The sequence below is a fragment of the Epinephelus lanceolatus genome, chromosome 12 (assembly GCF_041903045.1).
Source record: "Epinephelus lanceolatus isolate andai-2023 chromosome 12, ASM4190304v1, whole genome shotgun sequence".
Classification (NCBI taxonomy): Eukaryota; Metazoa; Chordata; class Actinopteri; order Perciformes; family Serranidae; genus Epinephelus; species Epinephelus lanceolatus.
Window position 1 is genome coordinate 20,871,132 of NC_135745.1, and position 12,010 is coordinate 20,883,141.

Genomic DNA, 12,010 nt, shown 5'->3' on the forward strand with positions numbered 1-12,010 from the left:
CTCTTTATATCTCATGATCAGTTAGTCTCATGTTTGGCTGCATGTATAGTTATATCCCAGTTGAAGACATGCTGACTTGCACTAAGCCTCCGCTGTGTGAAAACATTCCTCTACTGTCTGCTAACATGCTGCAGCAGACTTTGCCTTATTCTTATCACCATCTTCCTTTGAGTCATTATCAGTTGTATTAGGTGGCGTGTTAAACAAAGGGCCGCTCTTGAGTGCAGGGGCTTGTTCAGCTGACCTGCAGCTGACCTAAGCCTGTCCCCTCCACTAACACTCTCAGCAGAAATCCTCATGGCATACTTTACGCTGGCCCCATGCCGGGACGCAGTGATTTGTGCTGTGTCTGGGATGCATTCCCGCCTGCCTGTCATTGGTCAATCCAGGATTGACCCACCATCCTTTTGACCAGTCACAGACCACTCCTGCAGATCTGCAGGTCTGGGATAAGATCAACAAGTCAACCCGGCAGGGCTCTGTGTTGTTTTATCTGTCTTCTTCTCTCTTTTGTTGCCCTGTTGTTAACGTCTACTTCTTTGTAATCCTTTAATGTTTTCTTCTTCTCTCCTCCTCCTGCTCCCCCTGCGACTCACTCTGCTCTTTATTGAAAACACGAGCGCGTAATCTTTCATTAGGACGACAGAACACGAACTGCATGCATGCATGCCCTGGAGGAGGTTGTAAGTAACAGGCAGGCATTCTGAAAACATTCTTTTCTGGTAATAAAGTCCCCGTAAATTAAAACCACTTGCTGTTGTGCTCCCAAAAATAAGTCGAGCAAGGAATGCAACTCCTCAGACGAAAATAAAAACTGTTGATAAATGTTTCCCCTTTGAATCAGAGAAAAAATAAAGCATATTAATAAAAGCACAAACAACCACTCAGCACCGAGGAAAGCCAAGACGAAAAAAGCAGCTGTAGAATATAGAAATATATACATTTTTGTGAAATCATCTTCACTTCAGGTTTCGTTCTTTTTCCATCCCCCCTCTTCCCTCGGCACATTGCTGACACAGCACGCAGACCCTGAAGGCCCATGGTGCCTACTCCCTCTCCACCTCTCACTCCGAGTATATAGGTTTGGACTGAATAAACTTCCAGTATGGATACGGGAAGTGGCTCAGCAACTTCTCAGGTTTGGACATACTCTCGGTGGGATAATAGACCTCTTGTGGAAAGCAGATGTCAAAATGAGTCAAGGACCTCATTCCTCTCCACACCAAGGACATACGAGAAGCACAGAACGTATTTCTCTGCCAGCACGCAAGTATGTGTGGAGGCCGCAGACAGATGACATGAAAAGAACAGTTCAACATTTAGAAAATACTGCTGAAAGTGAAGTGAGAAGATCGATACCACCCGCACGGTATCAGTCTCATCCAACTCTCAGTATGAAAGGAAAGAAGTATAATTCCCCCCGAAATAAACAACAAATGCAGATGCTTCCGTGTCGAACACAGGACTCATGAATGGTTCACCAGCTATATTATGTTGCAGTGTTATTTGAGAAGTTTCTACGAATGCTTTGACATGTTTCAGGCCTGCAGGCTGTGAGTATTTGATATTCAACAGATACATTTTTAGTGGAGTGTTCCTTTAACCCTTGCTCCCGTACGGCTGCTGAGTAGCCAGAGGTCAAGCAGCAAGAGTAAAAACTACAGATGTTATAAATAAATAATGTGTCCAGTAAATCTTGTCTGAATCATATTATTAGGAAAACTGTTTGGTGTTGCGGCCAGAAAATCCAAGCTCTGCACTTCTTGTAAAGAAATTCAAGTAAACACACACGCACACTCAGGGGTTAGGCAGTAAGACGTGCACGCAGGATGACACACAATGTGGCCTCCTTCTGCACCCACACTTTCTGACATACGACTGCGGAGTGTCTGGATGACACACATACTCTAAGACACCTCTTAAACCAGAGGGACCACTGTGACCATTTCAACCCGAAGTGGTGAAACTTGATCTCTGCCCTGGGACAGAAGCAGGAGAACTTTAGACAGAGACACAAAAACATCACACTGAAGTTATTCTTCTTCACTGCGATGCTATTAAAGAGAGAAAACTACAGCTGCAAGCAGCAGACAGTTGTGTCTAGGAACAGTGGAACACACTGAATTAATAAAAGTGGTCAGTGTAGTTCATGAAAAAGGTATTTGTGTTGATAAACAGTAATGATGTGATTGACAGACCAAGACGCTGATACAGAGTTAAACAGTTCAAGGCAGAAGCTACTAAAAGGTTTTTTGCTATTGGCACCTTTTCAGAAGTTACCAAACTTTTCCTACCTTGGGTGGATCAAGAGGGCCTAAATGTACATTTGCTGCTTTAGATCTCCAGGCCTACTTTCAGCTGTCTTCAGGCAGCATTAATGTCTATGTAGGTTGGTGAGACCAAGTTCAAGGTAACCTTGACACACAGAAGAGCATTGTAGGGCTGCAGAGATGTGATTATTGGCTAACAGTGGCCAGACTTTGAACCAACAAACCTGATGTTTCAAAGGTATACTATGCAGGATTTTCCTCCAAAAACAATGTACAGTATAGAGCCATATAAACAGTAACTTGGCAGTGTATTTATCTGCAGAGATTCTGCCCTCTGCCTATATTTTGTTATTGTTTTTTTTTTATTTTGCTGTGGTTGTTGATGGGGCAGCAACATTTGGGCATTGGTTGTGTAGCCCAGTCAGGACTTTATTCAAAAGTATAGCGACCAGGTAGTAGCAGCACACATCCAAGAAGAAGCTATGAAAATCGCAAACACAGTGCAATAAAGCAAATTTTGTGAAATGATACGGCAAGCGAACAACGTCTGTTCCAAAATGAGAGTGACTCTGTGGTTGGCTTTCACTTCGCTGGAGAGCACTAAAGGAGAGGATGAAGAGCCTGTTGGATGTTTTCTGTTGGACAGGTAGGTGCGAGCAGTTAGCTTAATTAGCTGGCTAAAGTATTGTTTTTTCTCATTCATTCATTCATTTTCCGTAACTGCTTAATCTGTTAGGGGTTGTGGGAAAGCTGGAGCCTATCCCAGCTGACATTGGGCGAGAGGCAGGGTACACCTTGGACAGGTCGCTGAATGAGACAGACAATCATTCATGCACACATTCAGACCTTGGGGCACTTTAAAGTCACCAATTAACCTGCATGTCTTTGGACTGTGGGAGGAATCTGGAGTACCGGAGAAAACCCACACTCACATGGGGAGAACACGCAAACTCTGAAGGGCTCCCCCACCCCAGGTTCGAACTTGGAATCCTCATGTTTGATGTGACAATGCTAACCACTGCACCACTGTGCCACCATTGTTTTTTCCATTACAAAAATGTAGCATTTCTCTGATAGTACAGCAGCTTTCAGTGTAGGGAGGAGGGGCCAAGTTTGAATGTTGTGTTTAAAAAGCAAGACCAACAATTCCTTCATAGCATACCTAAATGCTAGGTTAAAGGCACATCACCAATATAAATATGACTGGTCATATGGTTACCTACCAAAGCAGCTCCTACAGAGTGAAATTTGAGCAATTGTAGTGACAAATTTAGCATCGTCCACCTACCGTAAAACTTCAACTGACCCTTCACTAAGCCCCGTCCCCTTCATTACTGTTGCCACGTCCGTCAAGCTTTCACTCCTAGCATAAGAAATATGGAGTTTTCAGCGATATCAGTGAGAGATATCCCAAAGGAAATAACATCAAATTTCTGGAAGAACTGTTCGGAGATATCAGAGAGAAGCCGACAGAAAGGTCTTCAATATGCATGTGAGAGCTACATTCACAATATCATCTGCTGGAGGAGTATAAATCACGAGAACATTAAAATAGAGGGAAAAGCTCACCAGTCGCAATGCAAGCGTCAGGCACCCCACGTCTTGACACTTGATGTGAAGGACAAAGAATGTTCTTGTACAGCAGGGTAAGTCAATATATGGTTTAAATTTAAGTTAATGTTGAGTTATGTTCCCTCCTTGGGGAAGACAAAGGGAGAGCAGCTAGCACACAAAGCTAGCGTTAGCTAACATTAGTTAGCATCTTAACTTGGAACAAACGTAGGTGTTTTTATTGATCTTTGCTGGATTCAGCTGTTTGTGTGGTCTTCCACACTGTTTTAGCCATATCTTCCTTGAGTCTTGGGCTTGGGGAAGGCGAAAAATTCAACACCACCTTCGACACTTTTTGGGTATCAGGTGTCGGACTTGAAGGTAACGTTACGGTATGCACGCCGCTTCGGCATATTAGCTTCTGCTGAAAGCTTGACGGACCTCTTGGTTGCTACACACGGTTGCTAACGTAGGATTGGAAAGTGACTGATTAAGGGAGAGGCTTAACGAAGGGTCAATTGAAAGCCTAGTCCCAATTAAACACTCTGTCCCCTTTATTAGCACAAATTTTGACAAATAAAGGCCTGTCTCAATTAGAGGCCTTGTCTGGTTAGACACCTGCCTATAGGCAAATAATAGCCTGGGCTATTAATTTAAGTTTTACGGTAATTATATATGTCAGCTTGCAACATAGGTTGCTACAGCTGGGGGTGAGTTAAGACCTTTTTCACGGCAGACATTTTGACATGTTATAGTAAGAAAAACACAGGTGTATTAAATAACATTTATGATAACTGCATTCTGCTCAGGGGAGGCACTCGTATTGTGCATGCTGGTTCACTGGAACACTTAAAATAACTGAGCAGTCGCTAATATTTTCCACTATAATGAGTCAAAATGTCTGCTGTGAAAAAGAACTATTGAAAACTGTAAATAATTAAAAGTTAGCACAAAAGACTAAGTCATATTCTTGATCATGTTTACTGGTTCTTTGATCAGATATTGTCTGCTTTTAATTATAATTCCATCATGCAAATATTTCGACAACACTGAACTTGAATATGTTTAATTAAATAATACCCTGACCTACATACATCAGCCAGAGGCACCTTGAGGCATGTGATCAATTTCCGTTGATAACTTTTGATGTTAAAACCCAACAATCGTTTAAGGCCCTGTTTAATATCTCAGGCAAAGACCTCACACTAGTTTCAAAAGGAGCAAGTTTTGCATATTTTGGTGGAAATGATTGTGGCTTGAGTCAGGACATCCGATAGAACTCAAGGAATGTGTTAATGTAACATTTTTGAACGTGCTACACAGCTGGAAGAGTTACCAACATCTGGTCAATGGTTATAATTTTTTATTGCCTGATGAGTGAGTGAGATTATGAACCTGTCTGGAAAATCTGGATGTGAGACCCAGATACATTAGAAGAAACGGAAATCAGCAGACCCATTTGGAGCCTGATTTTCTTGGTTTCAGACCAAGTTATTGTGTGTAGTTTTGTGCAGAGTGAAACAAAAGCACACCAAGATGCTGATAAGGTTGCAAAGTCAGTCGTCTGGTCAGGAACACCCAGGATGCCGTGGTTTCCCGTTCCACTGTACCCCACTGCTGTTATACCAGAGAAATAAAAATGAAAGCAGCAGCCAAAAATAAGTTTGTTTCTGGGAAATGAGGTGTGGCCTCCTTTTAACCTTGTGGATTATTGTAGGTGGATTACAGCCAAGCACAATACTGTATTTAGAGGAAATATCATTTATGCAATCATTTGGAGGACTGACATCACTGATGTGCCAGAAGGGATATGAACCAGTGAAGGTGGTCCTTTAAGTTCACAGCTGGAAGTCAAGGAGTCACTTGATACTCACCGAACCTCTTATAACCAAAGGACTGCACCTCCTCCTCATCAGCAAAGTCGTCTAGAGGGAGAATACAGAAATAAAGGGGTTAAAAATCAGAGACTGGGGCACTACCTCATGTTATTACATGTACACATCTAAATCTTTAAATTCTTGAACAAAAAAAAAAAAAAAAAAATCTGAAGTCAAGGTCCACTAACAAGCTTTTTTCCAGAGCTTTCACAGTCTTCTTTAGTAGATAGTTTGCTCAGTGTTCTGCAACCTCAGCAAACTTTTTCTGCCAATGAGGATTGTGAAATGCTGTTTAAAACTCAAGTGAAAAAAGTTGTAAAAAGTTGTTTTTCGTGACCTGTCACATGAATCTAGTGCTGGGAAATTATTTAAATCGTTTTATTTATTTAGGCTATTAATCTTATTTACGCACAGAGTATCAACAGAGGCCGAGTTATCCGCGTTATATATGTCTTGTATATGAAACCTCTGTGTTGTCGCTGCATTTTTTTTAAACAGCTCTGTTGCCTGCATCATGCCACTAGCCCCTTTTACATTGTCAGATTTTCCGTGAATGTTGGGCCGTTTTGCCGGAAACTGCGAGAGTTTAGACACACAGAGCCGGATTGGCGAGTTGATCCGAGGTGCCCAATTATCCGCCTCGAAGGGTAGTCATATTGGCGGAACCCCTTTAGTTTAAACAGACCAAGGCGGCCTTCCGCAACGGGAGGGGCTGTTGATGACTTGTGGGAGGAGCTGTTGATGACGCCGCACGTGCAACCCACTGGCGGTAGATAAACAGGAAACAGCTGATAGCAGGGATTAGCGAGCAGCTAGTAGCAAGAGGGAAACGCAAACCTGACAGACACTGTAAAGATGAGCACCTGAGGAGACAAGGAATTGCGCGCCCTCCTTGCCCTCGCAAATGAAGAGGCCATTAATCATCAGATGATGGGAACGGTGAAGAACGGGCTGACTTACGAGAGAATCGCTGAAGGACTGACCAGCCGCAACTTCCCTCCCATGTCACTGTTTACGTCACAAGCTGAGCGACACGTTTGTTCCTTGCTCATGCCCCCCATTGCCCACCAAGACTACCAAGAAGAACAGCAACAGGCTATGATGCACCTCACACACAAACTAGCAGCACAGCGCTGTACCTCATGTGTGCTGCGGTAATTTCATTCATCTCACAGACTGATTTAGCATGTGCAACATATAGACCGATTTTGCGCTGTAGACTAATTAATAGACAGATTAAACAGAGGAGCAGCTCTGTGTCTCTTTGAGTGTTGCTGGAAAACTTGTGAGTGAATGAGTGGGGTAGAGCTGTGTGGAGACGAGACACAAACACTGGTGTGTGTTATGTACGCAACTTGACCCTATATTGATATAAATGACGTTGTCTAAATTCATATCCTCCATGAAAATATATTGATATATTGTATATAGTGGTTATATCGCCCAGCCCTACCGCCAACTGTGTCACTGCGCAGATGGAAGCGTGCATCTACTCATGGACGAGAGGCTCGTGCTTGTGACAGCACAAGATGTCATTCTCAGCTGAGCCACACGTTAGCTAGTTCACTGGTGCTAGGTGAGCTAGCGGAAGATGCATGTTTCCTTCTGCGTGGTGATATGGTTGGCAGATGTGGTCTGGTAGAAAGGAAGTAGTTCCTAGATTACTGGAAAGAGACATTGCTGTTGAGTTTTTCAGATGTATTTTAAGCCCAGTGCCATCTAGCTCCATTATATTTGAAAGAAGGCAGACATCCCTGTGGCCGATATCTCCAACACTCTGCAACTCACACAAAAAAATTGTAGATTTAAATAGCACCACAAGTAATAGGAAAAATATGTGTTTTCATTTTGGGGTGATGTATTTTTGCTGTCAGGTCAAGATCGAACTTTCACAATCACTTTCAACCACAATAGTCTCTTCTGTTTCAATATCCTAATGGTACAGAACTCGTTCCATCCCTGTGTTTCAGTTCACTGAAGCCATTCTTTGTGCAGTTATTAATATTGAACACAAAAGTACACCCTGTCTCGCTCAGATTAGCTCAGCTCTTTCAAATACACCGTCTTTTTCTTTCACTTTGTGGGATTACTCCCATCTCCCATGACCTTACAGGCCCCAAGTGTCGCCTCCTTTCAAGCAGCTCTTACGCCTGTGGGAAAGTACTCTGCCAACTTCAAAGCTTTTTTCCTGTGCCATCATCCATGGCCAGAGAAAATAAAGAAACACCACATGGCCGAAATATCTTCAGAAAAACAAATGTCTTGATCTAGAATGCCAAAAGCAGTGAGGTGTGGCGATATGAGAGCTACGGCTGTCCCTCAGAGAAGTAGCTACAGGTGAATGAAGAAAGCTGACTGTCTTTTTCATGTTGTACTGCATGTCTGTTCCTGAGTTCAACATATAGGAATGTTCAGAAACGGCTGCTCCTCGGGCTTAAACCTGCAAGAAATCACTGTGACTTTTTTAGCAGACATCCCGTGACGGATAGCAGAGCGAGTTAAGAGGTGACAAGAACAATCCAAACAGTTGTAAATAATCTGAAACCACATCTTACTTGAGGAATTTGCCTTTCACAATACCCCCAATACTCTGTGTCCTGTTTGTGTTCCCAAGCAACATGATTGTGTCCCATTACATTGGTAATGTTACCGTAAGTGTGCTTGGCTTTTCAAAAGCTATTCGGGGAAATTGAGCTCATCACATTTTGCTCAGGGGGTTGAAAACTGAGCGGATTTAAAAATATGAGTCAAACTCAGCACAATTTGGATTTTGAGATGAACACTGCTGCATGAGGCCATGATATTTAAAGAGTATTGCTCAACATCATGGGAACAGATCCGAGTGAGCACTGATTTGGTGATTCTGCAGGTCAACAGATGTATCATGATTAAAACTGTGCTATAAATGAACATTTTTTAGATATCTTGGTTACATGTGACTCTTGATTAAACACCATTTTAATGACTTTATTTCAGCATAAAGTTAGCACCCGTTTAACACTCAAATACAGTCAGAAAAATGCTGTTGAAACAATAATATCTAGAACTCTCAGTTTCTGACCAACTTTAGCTCAGATCCAAATGGAAACTTACATATACTTTCCCATGTTTTCTGTCTAAGTAACTAATAGAGACAACAATGTAATCCCTACGAGCAATTGCTCATTCTCAATGTACTACTTCCACTACTGCTTGTTTTTTTGCCACTGACAGGATCAGACTGACATTAGAAGTGTCCAACAGCATTACGGCAAAGGCCCTACAGAGAAGTTAAACATTTTTCTGTACCTTTCACTGGTCTGTTTGTTATTGTGACCAAGTCTTGCTCAAGGAGAAGTTTTGTTCTGAAGTCTTGCGAGAGGTGACATAAGTGAGGGTTTCAGAACAAGACTTCTACTGAGCAATACTTGGTTACACACGCTAACAAACTGTTTGGATAAAGTAAAAGGTAAAGAAAAATGTTTCATTTCTCTGTAGGATCTTTGCCATAATGCTGTCAAATGCTTTTTTTTTTGTTTTACAAACTGCAGTTTCAAGGGCCTTGAGTTTGGCTTTTTTGGTCATCCCCAACTTGGATTTTTGGAGCCAGAAGTGACCATATTTGGACAAGTGGGTGGAGCTGTGAAGGAGCAAGGGGTAGATCTGATGGAGAGCCAGAGGACACTGTCAATCAAGAACCCACGGCCTTAATCAATACATAATTTATGCCTTGATAAAAAGTAAACAGGTGAGTTACATAAAAATTTTAAATTGAGCTATAGCGACCGACCAAAACCATTTTTGTACCAGGCTGTAAACATGTTTATTTCTGCTGTAAAGTTGGGTATTTTAACATGAGGGTCTATGAGAACTGATTCACTTCTGGAGCCAGCCTCGAGTGGCCATTAGAGGAATTGCAGTTTTTGGCATGTCTGTGTTTGCATCATTTTTCAGCCCTGGAGGAAGTTACATCAAAAATTAAAATTCAAGCTCAACAGCAATCAAGCAAACATATTATAATGACAGCATGGTCCCTGCTGCCTGTCTAAGCCCTTTCTCACTCCAAAGTCATCGAAATCAGGTGCTTGGTCAGTGACTTAAGGTGTCAGACAGTGACGAAAAAGCTGTCCTTCAATGTCGGCATGATACACGGCCTGTCGCCGTTATAGTTTAACGGCGCTCGGCAGCACCAGGGGGAAAAGCGGCAGGACAACAATGAAAGTTAAGGTGTCGAAAGGCCGACTAGGGTGGGTGGGAGTGGTGGTGAATGGGTCCAACAAACACAGACTTTCATCCCGGTCCCATAAGATTATAAAGCTGAAGCCTGTTCCTTTTTCCTAAACCTAACCACGTTCGTTAGTTGTTGAAGCCAAAAAACAACACTTTGTGTAGTTGTACTGACGTAGTGCGTGTATTTTGAAAGCGACTGTACATAAACGGTAAATTTCCTGTGAAAACAGAAGTGTATTTTGAAAGAAGACAATGCATGTTACAGGCAGAAATTGAAACTGCATCCCAGAACATCAACAACCAACACATCCAGGGTACCTTTCACGTCGTACCTGGACATGGAAGGTCCATGACCAAAGTCGATATGTGACGCATGCTGGTCTCACAGTATACCTGCCCACTTGCACATATGTAGCCTAAAGATGTCTTCAGCGCTGCCTGAGTCTTGTTAAACAAAGAACTGGAAAAAGGAAACTTTAGGAAAAAAATCTAGGATAAACAACTAAAACCCCCAACTGCAGTCCTCTAAAAACAAAAACATAATGGTGTTTATGTAAAGTCCCATTACCTCTCACTGCAATTACAGTAGCAACAGGAAGTGGTCACCATGCCCTTCACATCACAGATTTACTGTGAGACCAGAGAGCAGGTCATATCCATGCACACAATGCAGAGCTTTGTTTTCTAAGATGGACCACAAGGTGGCAGGAGTCCTGTAGTGTTTATACAATGTGATAATGGACCAGAGCGTGCCTTTGTGAGTAGGTGAGAGTGACATGCACCAAAACATCAGGTCCCCACGTGGGAATCTGGGCACACTTAAAATAAACGTTTATTTAAATTCATGACTTGTTACCCGCTGACCACCATGACTCATGCACTTTGGAGTCGGTTCTATATTCCATGTAATGTGTTGAAAGGCAGCAAGTCATTGGATTAATAGCCGGGGGTGAGCGCGTGTGTGCGCGCGTGGAATTGTACCACAATAAAGCTGTTCATGCACGGGGGACCAGCCTGACTCAGTGTTTCCTCCGCTGCTTTTTATTTCTATTTGCCAAAACTAACTTTTGATCTGTTGCGTAAAAGTCTTTAAGCACAACATGAAAATAAAAAGTAAGCCCAAATAATGTCCCAGTATTCCTGACAGTCAGCAAGTAAAGAGTTGTTTTCATCAGGTTGTTTTGGCTCTGCAGTGAATAGCTGTGTTGGTGTAGTTAGTGTTTGATGTGCAGCAGCAGCCAGATGCAAAACAATCCCAAGCAGAGTCCCTTAATTTAAACCAGATGTCAGACGCAAGTTGTAGCCCACGCATTCCTCACGTCTCGGACTGAGAGAAACAGGCACAAAAGTGACAAAGAAAGTGCGTGAGGAATGCTGCACGAGCAGAAAATAGACCATCAATGAAACTGCCGCGTGTGCTTGAGTTAATTTGGGTTCTCATGTCTGTGAATGAGCCTACCTTTCATTGTGCTTTACAGGACTGTACCGTAGTGAAGCTGTTGTCTGAAGTCACATCCACAGCATCGCAATGGCATTTGCCCAAAAGCTCCTTTTGAGCGCGCAGCAGCTTGGATCTGTGAGTATCCCAGTATCCTCTGTTAGTTTGAGTCTGCAGGAATAAGAAGTCAAAGCTCCATCGGTGGCTCCTCACACACTGGGGGATGATCTCCTGCAGCGCAGGTAACTTCAGTGGCGCACCTCAGATGCTGCAGCAGAGAGAGGAGTGAACTTTTTCTGCAAGTAGCAGTTACAAAAGCAAGAGAGGGAAAAAGTCTTCTTATTTATGTGGCAGTTTGGAGAGATGCTGAGGTGAGGGTGTATCCTTGTCCAGCCTAGCACTGTGGTGGTACCCGCAGAGGCAGCAGTAACCGGAGACACTCAGAAAGTGAAGGAATCTAAACGTGAGAGGAAGTGGTGCGCCTGTAGGGCTGCTCGGAGAAACCACGTGTTCCCACATCTGTGAGCACCGTCTGCACTGATTACTCTATGTGTGTGTGTGTGTGTGTGTGTGTGTGTGTGTTCATTCTTTTTTATATTGCGCACAATTCCGCTGAATAAGCACCAGTGACAGTATCGGATAACACATTTTGGACTTGTATAAAG

At 42.9% G+C, this 12,010-nt stretch overlaps 1 protein-coding gene across 1 annotated transcript in view; it reads right to left on the minus strand.

Moving 5' to 3' along the window:
- LOC117272143 (collectin-12-like) overlaps positions 1-11,507 on the minus strand; it is a 66,269-nt gene extending 54,762 nt beyond the window's left edge. Inside the window, exons 1-2 of the mRNA XM_033650897.2 lie at positions 11,367-11,507; positions 5,696-5,746 (exon numbers count right to left, since the gene is read on the minus strand). Of these exons, the coding sequence (XP_033506788.2) occupies positions 5,696-5,746; positions 11,367-11,373 (58 nt within the window). The 5' untranslated portion in view covers positions 11,374-11,507. The remainder of the gene's footprint in view (positions 1-5,695; positions 5,747-11,366) is intronic.
- Between the last annotated feature and the right edge of the window lie 503 nt (positions 11,508-12,010).